Genomic DNA, 13,002 nt, shown 5'->3' with positions numbered 1-13,002 from the left:
TTATTTCCAAACACTAGGCTTAGTATACTTTAGGGGCATGTACATTCCCATTAGATGTCAGAAGCAATTGAATCCAAATCACAATAAAAATACATAGAATAAGTTCCAGATCTTGTGTGTGTGTAGTTGGATGTTTTTATTGGAGCTGAATATTTAAGGACTTAAATGGAATCAGTTTGCAATTTTTTAAATGCAACAATTTAATAATGTGTTTGTCTTAATGTGTAATTCCAGTTATAAGATTAATGTATACAAATAAACTTGAGAAATTCTGGCCTTTAGTTCTAGCTTCAGTTTTATTTATCAAAAGATTGGAATTCTTTTGTGCTTTTTTTTTTTTTTTTTATGTTTAAGGAGAGACTGAGGAGGAAGCTATGTCTTAGCTATGTCCTTTTTTTCTTTGCTCATGCAATTATCCAGAAGGATACAATGCCCACAGATCTGTGGAGTGCTGAACCATCAGTATTTTTGTCTTTTATGCATGATCAATTACATAAGCTAGCATAACATAAGCTCCCACAGAATTAGCAGGTTCTGCAAAAGTGCATGATTCACTATACAGAGTGGTGTATTAAGTTTGAAGCCGGTCTGCCCTTCATCCTGGATTTGTCCTTCTGGTTCTTTGTATAATCTAGGACAGCTCGTAACATGCATTTGCTGGAACATTCACAGTTATGGGAAGGAACTGCTCTTGTGGATGCTTTATATACTATATGAACGTTTTATAGCATAAATCTTCTAGATTTGCAAGATTAAACTAACTCATCATTTAGTAATTATGTGTATTTTCACTGTTGCTATTAATTTCATTTTTATGATCATGAATATGCATTTAAATAGCATAGCCTAAATTCTCAGAATTTCTTCTAATATAGTGCCTATGGATTCTCATCCTTATCACAAGGCCTACGGGTTACCAAAACTACCTTTCAGTATCAAATTAAAGCTGTATACTGCTATCACATTTGTTAGTATAAAGTGTAAACAAGACCATAGTTAAGGAAGATTGTTACTACCCCCCCACCCCCCCACCCCCCCTCCCCCCCTCCCCCCACCCCCCCCCACCCCTGCACCGCATTCGCCTTTTATGTGCTTCCCAAGATTCCCATTGATTGCAGCATAGAAATCTCACCTCCTCAAGTGACAAAGCCATTCATTATCTGGTCTTTATCTTCCTATCTTATCTTTGGCACCTTCTGCCTTATATTAGAATCTAAATAGGCCTAAACTACATATGTTTTCCCAAAGATTCCATCATATTTCCTGTTTGCTGATGCATTTTTATCTCACTGGAATGTCTTTTGCTTCCGCTTTATTTTCTGCCTCAATTGTCAGATGTCATCTCCAAGATTTCTACTTGACCGCTTTGCCTGAGTCAAATGTCCTTTCTCTATTCTCTTTTATAGGAGCTTTTGCTACAGAATGTTAAATTCATCTTCTTAAGTGAAAATCCAGAGATAACATTATTATTCCATTTACCAAAATCAATTTTGAAGCAAATATTCCCTACAGGGATCTACTATATAGACTTCGTGTAGACGGGGATGATTCTTTATTTATTCTGGTATAATCCTACATTGAGTAGCTACCTAATAAATGACTCTGAATTGAAATGAATTGACTGATTGTGAGACATTAGTCAACTAATGCCTTTGAGCATGTGGAAGAAATAAATATACTGTTACAAACCCATAATTAATTAAAATGTTCTACTAATTGAATTGTCTGGTAAACTGAGGTTAACTAAACAACTCATTGCTTTGGTCTTCCTAATGAAATTTTTCTAAAATATACACAATTCTTTTGGATGCTTTAGTGTATGTGTATTATGGACCTAATAATACCTTTCTGTTGACTTATTGTTGATGTTCTGTCATTCATGTCTACACAACTTTGATTACATGCTGACTTGAGTTGTTTGTTTTGTTCTTAATTTTATTGGTCCAACGGATTGAAGATATTGAAGGGAATGAAAATTTTCCTATATTAATCCTTCATTTAGTCAGCAGTCTTAGTCAAGAATGGCTCACTACAATGTCCATATTTTAAAGAAGAGAAGTAAGAGAGTAAAAAGAGGGCATGTCCTGTGAGCAAATGATTAGGGACAAAATCAGAAGAGTCATATTTTATCATAATTACTGCTCTGCCCATATTTAACAGGAAGGGATTATACAGGATGCATTCTCCAGGAGGGTGGGAATCGTGGCAACCATGTAGAATACTGCCTACCTCACTTTTCATAAAGCTTTACCATAATTATAGACTATAAAGGAGATTAAACTAAGTGTTTATTCCACTTAGGGCAAAAAAATTAGCAATTCATTTTAACATATGCCTACCCAACTACATTTTTGTGATGGTCATTTTTCTCTTAAATTTTATATCTCACACGTAAATTCAAGTATTTATTTATTTATTTTTAAAGTTTAAAGAGTTTTTGCAATTCCAATTACTTCGATTTTCTGAAAAGAAACTAAAGGTACTAGTGACTTTGGTGACATTTAATTTAATATTGAAAGGGAGGTAGATTTTCTTCAACTCACTATTTCTTTCAAAAGGGCAAAATCACCTGAGACATATCTAATTTTCAATTTAAAATATCATTCTTAGCAAACAGCTCTGATGCTTTCAGTGGATAGGATGTTTTATAAATCACTTGAGTCATTGAAAAAATTTCACCAAGTCCTGACAGTCCTTTTTTATGTCCTATTCTCAAATAATGCAATTCTTTTCAAGTATTTTAAATGGCTCTGAAGCTAATAATCATGTAGAATGCCCTCCTTTTTTTTTAAACCTAAAGAATTATTTTAAAAGGAATAACACAGGTCAGTTGTATTTAAATATTTTGCCGTGTATATATGTTTTCTAACTCTAAAGCAGATGGTACCATTTTATTTATTTTGTTATATCAACTGAGTATTTGTAGAGTGCCAATGTCTGATTTCAAAGTCAAATGGAAACTTAGTGAACATTTCAGATTAGAACCTCTATATTTGTTAATTCTTTTTTTTTTTTTTCAACGTTTATTTATTTTTGGGACAGAGAGAGACAGAGCATGAACGGGGGAGGGGCAGAGAGAGAGGGAGACACAGAGTTGGAAACAGGCTCCAGGCTCTGAGCCATCAGCCCAGAGCCCGACGCGGGGCTGGAACTCACGGACCGCGAGATCGTGACCTGGCTGAAGTCGGACGCTTAACCGACTGCGCCACCCAGGCGCCCCTATATTTGTTAATTCTATAAGTAGTTTTATTTTTATCTCCTTTCCCCAGAAATCTTCAAAAGATGTGGGAATGATAACATATAAAATACAAGCCATTACTCAAGTGTTCACCTAAGCAGAAAAGAATCCTTTTGAAATTTGAATTACAATAATTTTAGCTCCAATACTGCAAAGAGTATATACACAAACACTACCATTCAGAAAGAGCAGTCAGTGATGTCTGCATGGGATGAGGAACACTATATTTTACTGGATAATGCCTTCTAAAAAAAATTAAAAAAAAAAAAGAGGAATCTGGATGGTCATAAGGGCATTTTCTAAGACAACACACATAGCTGGCCTGCATCCTACGGATTTTTAATGCAAGCATCAGTCATTTTAGACCTACCTGGAATTTGATGGTGCTACATGTATTAAATTTAGCCCATTAACTATGACTTATGGACTAAATAGTCTGAGCACATGGACTGGGTATTCTTAACATTAACTTAATGCTAAATTATGTCTGTTTAGCCAAACTTTGTGGGGAAGATTTAGATTATCTAAGCACGTGACTAGAAAAATTGAGTAAGCCCACAATTATTGACACCTATAAGCCAGCACTGTATTAATGCCTTCCATGCATTGTCTCATTAATGCACAAAACTCCATGAGGGAAATAGTGTTATTATTCTCATTTTGTAGATAAGGACTACAGTTACAAAAAAGCATTTAGCTACTGTTATAGGTGGAATTTGAACTCTGAACCATCTGCTTTTTAAGAACGTTCCTGGATCTACTACAATTAGCACATTTGTGAGAAGCAACAAATAAGTGAAAATCCAGAGACAACATTATTATTCCATTTACCAAAATCAGTTTTGAAACTAATATTCCCTACAGGGGTGAATTTTCCTTCAGGATACAGAGGAAGCATCAGGCATCATGGGGACCATATAACTTTTCCCAATTAATACATAGAATGAAGATTACACCAGATTTTCCTTCAGCTGGATCAGAATGGATCTTTGAATCTTGCAAGACCTATACCTTCAGAGAAGAATAGAACCATATGTTTGGTTTGTTCTGAATTACCTATCCAATATAGGGTCTTACTTTTTGGAGTTTCATTCAACCAGGTTAAAGTTGCTTACCAACTTTTTCACACCTTCAATCCATAGTAGGGTTGCCCAAAATAATATTCCAATATTTGGAGTAGTCAAGTGTGGTGCTGTATTGTACTCTCCCCTTTGAATATTTAAAAACCTAGCAGACCCCATAGAGTATATTTATGTGTAGATTTCATTTCAATGTAAAACATACAGAACACCAATAGAAGTAGAATCCAGGTAATCATCAGAGGTCTCAGAGACAGTCTTTGTGCATTTGAATTTAAGAGTCTCTGGCTAAACTGCCAAGTTTGTATGAGGAATCGTAGCTTCCAGGGAGCACCCTGGAAAAAAACTTTAGGTAGTTCCTCACATGGTCAAGCCAGGCGCGTCAAACTGTTTGAACCAGTTGAGCTCTCAATAAAGAAGCTAATCTTGTGTAGGACAAGATCACTAGGAAAATTTTGGGCTTTACACAGCACATCATAAAACCTATTCCCTTTATCTTAGACAAGAGTCAAAAAGCCAGGCATCTCCAGATATAAAGATAGACCTTTGCCTTTCCAGCTATAAATCAGCTCTCCTTACGTGCCCAGTCCTATATTCTGAAAGCATTTGTTAAATCTCATTGGTTAAGTTTGGGATATTTCTGAGGTCGTGTACATTTAATAATGTCTACATTTAAGACCCTTTAGAACCAGCCTGAATTTGAAAAGCCTAGGGTCGCACAGTTAACAGAGGTGCATAGACATGAGAATGGTTCTTGTCTACCTGATGGGCCTAATTGATATTTGCTCATCGTATTTCAAACATGGATCACACACATGTGCTCTATGGTGATTCTAAGATGCAATATGTAAAAAAAAAAAAATGCAATATGTAGACTCTAGGTCTAATAAACTTACCAGATATTTATCTGATCCTAATTAAGCATAAGGATTAGGCATAATGTCTTTAAAGACATATTGGAATAAAAAACATTTGAATCCCTAAATTGTATATCTGAAACTAATATTGCAGTGTTTGTTAACTAACAGGAATTTAAATAAAACAAACAAAAAAAGTGGAAAATACATTTGACTGAAATGCTGAATCTCTTCTTCCACTCCCCAAGAAAAATTCCAGACTAAGCTCAAACATTTAACATGCACTCGTTTCTTGCTTTGTGTATATTATTCTTGCATTTCCAACTTGAATTTAAATCTAATAAGAATGAAATTGTCATGTGGTCATGTTGACCAAAACCTAGCACAAATCTAAAATTCAACAGTAAATATTCAAAAGGAGTCTAAATGAGTACCTTTCCCCAAATGTGATGCTAATCATACCAGGTCAAAACAGATAGTAATCTCATTGCTATTTGAATAAAATTTAATTAGACATCAGTCTTCACAAACTAATAATAGGCTGACATACAGTTAAACTGGAGTTCACGAACATTGGAGAAAGGAGTTACAAATATTGAGAGGGAGAGAACTAGACTAAAGTCCAGTGTGTGATACATATTGAAGGGATCTGCACAAACCTGTAGGCTGTAATAGAATTTCTAGATATGGAATCAGATATAGATATTTGTGTGTGTGCCCTTTTCTAGCTCTGTCTAGAGCACTTGGAAGTAGAGAAACACTGATACATTGAAATTACCGAGCCCACAAATCTTGTTTTCTAACATAGCATTTTCTAGTGTTCCTTGGAGAATGGCTACTATGAAAAATGCATACAAACAAATACAGATTCATATTTAAAAAGGAAGAAATAAAGGATCAGAGAGGCTATATTACTTCCATAAAGTCACAAGTAAGTGCACAGATTTCTGGTTCAAAGAGAAACACTGCATTAGACATGTTTGGGTTAAGATCCCCAAATCCTGAGGTGCCTGGGTGGCTCAGTTGGTTAAGCATCCCACTTCGGTTCAGGTCTTGATCTTGCAGTCTGTGAGTTCAGCCCCGTTTCAGGCTCTGCACAGACCACTCAGAGCCTGGAACTTGCTTCAGATTCTGTGACTCCCTCTCTCTCTGTCCCTCAAGCACTCATGCCCTGTCTCTCTCTCTCTCAAAATCAATAAACATTTAAAAAAAAAAAAAAAAAAGATCCTAACATCCTTCACTTACCAGATTTGTGACCTTGGGCAAATCTGTCAACCACTAGGCCTTAATTTCTTTGGAAGTAAATCTGTATAATAATAGTAATAAGGACTTCCTGAAAGGGTTGTTGTGAGGAACTAAATGAGATAATGTACAAAACCCTCTCTATACTGTCATTACTATTGGTGTTTACTTTCTGTTGCTATCAATTTTTTATCGCGATGACTATTATAGGCAATCATGTCTATCTGCCTTCACAATATATGTACTTTTGGAAGAAAGACATAGAACTAAAGCAAGTATGTTACTGATGATGAAAACTATGTCAGAAAATGGGTTTTAAAACTTCATGGTGTATTTGTGAGTCAGTGAAGAAAGTGGTCTAAAGAGTACAGAATGTAGAAGATTGGGGAAGAGTGGGAAGCATGGTTTCACAGAGATGTCAGGACCACATTCTACTGCTCTGTGATATTGAAATGCATATGACCTTTTTTTCATTATTTTTTGAGTATAATAGATGCACAGTGTTACATTAGTTTCAGGCATACAACATAGTGATCGCGTAAGACTTTTCTTTGATAGAACATTTTTTTGGAAATTTGGCTTTGCCTCAGTGTGCAGTTTGTTTTAATGTAGGAGAGAAAAAGGAATTGTCTTTATGCTGTACACGGATAAAGGATAGTCACTGAATAGTTAATATGCCTAAATTGCATTGGGAAGAAAATAACATCATAAATTGAAAATAATTGGAGATGAATTCAAATATGAACTAGGAACATGTCATAATTATGGAATATATAAATTTAATTGATTCTAACTTAATATAGTAATGTAATAAATGATTTCACAAAGACACTCTGTAGGGAATGATTTTAATTGATACATATCTAATTCGTAATTATTAAAAATCCATAGTTTCATATAAATAATATAAATAATTGATGTGTTAAAACTATTATGTTTCTCCTACTAGGTATGTTTAATTGTTTCCTTTGGAACCTCCATCCTGTTAATTTACTCACCTATTTCTTTTGGTGGCAATGCAAGTATCAGTCCACAAAGACAAGCCAAGTGATCAAAAATTGATGTAATTATTTTTAAAAAAGTAAAAATGACAAAACAATATTCATTTGTATTCTGTATTTCATCATTTTCCCTCTTCATTTTCTGCTGGCACAATGCAAAGTCCAAAAATATTAGGACAGGGGAAAAAGAGGAAGTAAAGGTTAGAAATAATGAGCAAAATGGACAATCACTCCTAGATAATTGACAGTGAACTCCGTATCTCTGAAAGTAAGGGGCAACATCATTATCCCTACATTCCTGCAAAAACATGTGTGGGTCACTAAGCAGTATTGCTACCCTTACTTATTAAAGCATAAACCACTGGTATCTAGAAGAGCATAGCTAACTTTGGGGGTTTAATGAAGGTTTAAATGGGAATGAAACTTGACAAACCTTGCATGTGAAACTTCACTTGACCCAGAAGCACTGTTCATTTTGCAAAGTCGACGAAAGGTAAAAGGAAAGGAAAGAATGCATTACTATCCATGAACTGGTCCATTAGTTTTCTTTTTTGCAATTCATGTTACTGTATTTCAGCCTTCTTTTTACGGTAGATGTAATGTCGAAGACATTACTGATTAAAAGTTACTGTAGTAGTCCGATCCCCGAAAAAGATCACTGTAAAGTTAGGGGAAAAACCCTAAAAGGATGAGATAGCTGTTATAATACAAACAGAACGTACTTCAAAAACATAATTTTTTCCCGTTGCAAACAAACACTGATTGACTAATATGGTTATTACTAAGTATGACTATGGTTCCTTAATGTTGAGTCATGTGTCATCTATAACGCTTCTGTGCCCTCCTCTCCTATTTTCACTCTGGTTTAGTCCTCAGAAAATGAGGTGAACCAAATTCCACAGTTCCAACTATGACCATGAATGCTATGTGAAAAGTAACATATCTTCCAGAATTTTTCACTCGCCTTCACAATGACACATACAAATAAGAACTTTAATCACCATTGATATTTTCACCTGTGAGGTGCATCTGTGTGAACTTCCAGCTAAGGAGACATAATTTATATAAAACACTAAGTCACTTCAGGTGGTCTTCTTCCTATTTTTTTCTCATGTGTAATAAGAAACTTCCAAAAATCACCTGCACTGTGAAGATATTTTGAAAGAAGGTCATTAGAGATACAAAGGGGAATTTGCCTCAATCTGTGTTGAGCTACTGAGCCAAACAATAGAAATAATTTTGAAGTAGTGTTGAAAAATTCAATCTAGGAAAATCAGTTTTGGTAATTTTGGCAGAAAAGTGAGACAAATTTCTACTTGTAAAGTGGAAATGAATATTTTGCTAGTTATCTAAAATCTTTTCCTGAGATCCAACTGTTTGTGGAAGATTCAATTCAGTCCATAAGCCCCTCTTATCCCACCCTGTAGCATCCTGTCCCATCCTGTCCTGCTTCACTCGTTAAGTAAGTAATCCAAATGCTGGGCTAGGCTTGGGAATACCTGAACAATGAATAAAGCCTTCCTTTGGAAGAACCATCTTGTCAAGTCAGCTAATAACAACAACAACAAAAGCCCCCAACAAAACAGACCATGACAAAAAAGTGGGATGACAGTGATACTCTTTTTAGCTACCTGTGTCGCGGGAACATGGGGGGGGGTGTGATTCTCAGGTGCCATAGAAAACTTTGATAGGGAAGGGGGAACCCGAAGCCTGATGGGTAAGCAGATATCAAAAAAGAGACACAAGAAAAATTGCTAGGCAGAATGGCTTGCATGCCAAAGATCTGTTACACGAGACAGCAGGGCATGTTAGGAACATTTAAACTTCTTGGCTGCAGGTCGGAGTGTTTTCACATATATTATCTTAACGTGGTCTTCAAAATAAACTCACCAGGCAGAAGGGTGTTCTCCACTTCCCGCATTTCTAATGTCACAAAATAATTCCATTAGGGATTTGAATGTTATAAAACTCAAAGGCAATGGTGGAGTTTGAATTCATTTTCTTCTACTAGAATAAAACATGCAAAACTTGGTAATAAATACTGAGACATGTAAATAAATAAAAGAGTAATAAAAGCTGACCCATAATGATGATTTTATGCCAGGTGCTGATAAGAGCTTTCTACATGTTATTCAATTCATCTGAACCTCACTACCTATGAAGTACTATAATTATCACCACTTTGTGGATTAGGATACCAAGGCACAGAGAGATGCACTGTCCCTGATTTCTTATGACTGGTAATTGGTGGAGCTAAGGCATGAATCCAAATGGTTTAGACCCAAATCCCACACTCAGCCACTTTTCACTATTTTACTGTTTTATTTCTGCGAGAAGACAATGAATACAAAGCAGTGTAAAATAATCACAATAAAGGGGGGACAATTTTTGTACAGATGTGATCTATAAGATTTAGAGAGGAGAGGCTGCTAATTTTGGGCTGAAATATCTGGTTTAGAAAGAGAGAATTAACAAAATAATTGACAATCCTGATGCTGTGGTGGTTTGCTTAGATCCTTCTTCAGAACAGAGGTACTCACTCTACCTTGCACACTGAGTGCAGCTTGCTACAGACTGGGGGTCACCTCCTCCCTCAGAAATTGCTCAGATCTGGGGGCGCCTGGGTGGCTCAGTCGGTTAAGCGTCTGACTTCGGCTCAGGTCATGATCTCGAGGTCTGTGAGTTCAAGCCCCGCGTCGGGCTCTGTGCTGACAGCTCGGAGTCTGGAGCCTGTTTCGGATTCTGTGTCTCCTTCTCTCTCTGACCCTCCCCCGTTCATGCTCTGTCTCTCTCTGTCTCAAAGATAAATAAACGTTTGAAAGAAAATTAAAAAAAAAATTGCTTGTATCTGAAGGGAACTGCTTCACCTGAAAGTATAGCTTTGGAACCCAAAAACAATGACTGATTGATGAGGCATACAGACAAGTTAAGTAACTTACCTAATGTCGCAAGGATCCGAGTGGAGATTGTGATCCATACTTGTTTGATTCAATGTCTAAGACATTCTCTTTTCACAACATTTCCTCCTATATCTATACTTTACAGAGCAAAGTAGGTATTTTATAGGGACTGAAAAATTTATTTGTGTCTACTTCAAACAATCTTTAGAGCCCTGCCATTTCAATGTGCCCTCATAAATAAGTTTGCTTTAATATTTTTAACATAGACCAAAATATAAAAGAAACTAGGAGCAATATAAAAAGAGCAAACTATTTGACATTGAAACATGGGATTATAAATGGTATCCTGTATTGTATATTTAATATATGTACATAAAAGCTAAATATATATTGTAGCCTAAGAATATGTGCTTTCTACTATGGAATATAAAATACAGTAAATCTGTGTGTCCTAGAGATGAGACACATCATTCTTGTTGATTCTAAACATCTAAGCTGCACTTTGTAAATAGTAGGACTCAGTGGCACTCCAATCTAGGTTTTTATGTGTCATTGCATCTTTTACGGTTGCTGAAAGAGTTGGGATGTCTGTTATCTGAAAGACTGTGTATAACGGAAAGTATATCGGTTGCATTTCAACTGACTGTAATAGAAAATCTTTAGAATATTTCTAGGTCTTTACACTTAAGGTTTTTTTTCCAGAATTTTACCCATAGTGGATTCAAGACATTTCCATGTTATATTCAACAACTAGTTAGGCTCAATAAGGTAATAGTTAGAGCAATTGAAACCCATGTGGTGTGTTTCTTGCTGACAGTATGAATTCTGGCTTGAGGGCATGTGTCTCTTAAGCCACATGTTCTGATCAAAGTGGTATTCACTGCAGTCATGATGGGAATCCCTGTTTATAGAATTGCTGCCTTGTGCAATATTTGCCTAGGTCAAAGATGATTAAAAGAGCTAATGTCAATGAAGGTTACCTTTCAAGGCCCACTGAAATAGAACTGTGCACGTGGTAGTGCATTGCCCCTCCGTCAAGGGCACTGAAGCACTGGGCTAAATATCTATAGCTAGATGTATAAGTCGTAAAATAGCCAATCTCCCTGATTCAAGTTTGGCTTCTAAGGAACATCTTTATCAGCCAAGTAGTACAGTGAACACAACTTGTACAATACTCATTAACTGCCCCCAGATATCAGTCAATTTTGGAAACTTAATTGGCAAGTCACATATTTATCTGACATATTTGTTATATTAAAAGGTGAATAAATAACAACCCCCAAAATTCTTATACTTTTAAAAAATTGTCTAGTAGTAAAAATTATGTTTGCAATCATGTCATATTTAGCTATATAACCTAAGAAAAAATTGCATGTATCATGGTCCTTGGAATAAAATTATGTTGTTGAAAGCTTTATTCTTCTTATTTGTAGAGATGATAAAACATATGCCTGCAGTCTTTTAGACTTTTAGACAAAAAGGTTGGTCTTTTAGACAAAGTTATATAAATAATTATTCTTGCTTTAATACTGAGTTTTATTCTTGTGACTGCATATCCTTAAAGGAAATACCACCATGACATAATTATATCAGTTAGAGTTTCCTTATCAGCGATAGTGTAGCTGTTAATATCAATCAACCAATATATATGCAGTTTGCACTGACCTTCATTAGATTGTTATTAGTGCATATGTTGGAAATAAGCATCATTAAGTTATAGGCACACATAAAATATACAATATATTCTATATCTTTGTTATAGTGACACAAGACTCTAGGTAATGCAATGCATTATGTGACTATTTAGCTAAAAAGTAACAGTAGCTAGCATTCTTTGAAATGCTTACAATGTGGCAGGCCCTGATATTTTATATAAATTAACTTGATTTATCTTCAACATCTATAAGCTGAATACTATCATTTCCTACTTTTGTAACCAAGAAGACTGAGACTTAATTGCTATGCCCTAAAGATTAAGTGAAAACTAATAAGTGATGGAGAAAGGGTTAGAAGGTGACATTATCCCACAATTCTAGACCAGAATCTAGACCCTGTATTACAGTCCTTTGTTGATCCTCAATCTTGGAAGCAGGGGACTGGCTGAAGTTTTGGTGCTATCTCTCATAGATCCTGCTAGAGCTACCTTGGCTAGTCAGTTAGCTTATTCAGTCTAGATTTATTTTATTTTATTTTATTTTATTTTATTTTATTTTATTTATTTTATTTTATTTTATTTTTGGTCTAGATTTAAATAGATGTCAAGTAAAGGGATTAAATTGGATACTTTACCACGTTTCTTTCTCTTACAAGATTTTAGAATTTAGAACATAAATCTCTCTAATTATGTAATAATCTATGCCAATGGCTAAAAATGCCAACAAAATCTCTATACATTCTAGACATTCATGTAGCCATACCTATCCAATATCGATATAGCCAATATATATGAAGAGCATTAGCTATGAGTTATCACTTGCCAGAAGTTGTTAAAATTAATAAGATAAAGATAGAATGAAGAAGTGTGGAGCGGGGATGAGGGCTGTAATTTTAAACAGTGTAGTTAGAGAAGGCTGAACTGTGAAAGTGCTATTTGAGGACAAACCTGAAGGAAAAGGAAGGAAGCAAGACATGGAAAATATCTACAATGAAGTATGTTAGTGGAGGGGAGAAGAACTCAAATGGCCC

General features: G+C 35.3%; 1 protein-coding gene across 1 annotated transcript in view; it reads left to right on the top strand.

Moving 5' to 3' along the window:
* LOC147582055 (uncharacterized) overlaps positions 1-13,002 on the top strand; it is a 39,417-nt gene that overhangs the window by 13,851 nt on the left and 12,564 nt on the right. Inside the window, 1 exon segment of the mRNA XM_086702984.1 lies at positions 1,407-1,443. Coding sequence (XP_086559110.1) covers positions 1,407-1,443 — 37 coding nt within the window.

Source organism: Puma concolor, chromosome B1, assembly GCF_028749965.1.
Source record: "Puma concolor isolate L17-30 chromosome B1, mPumCon1.1.hap2, whole genome shotgun sequence".
Taxonomy (NCBI): domain Eukaryota; kingdom Metazoa; phylum Chordata; class Mammalia; order Carnivora; family Felidae; genus Puma; species Puma concolor.
This window is presented reverse-complemented; position numbering and strand designations above follow the sequence as displayed.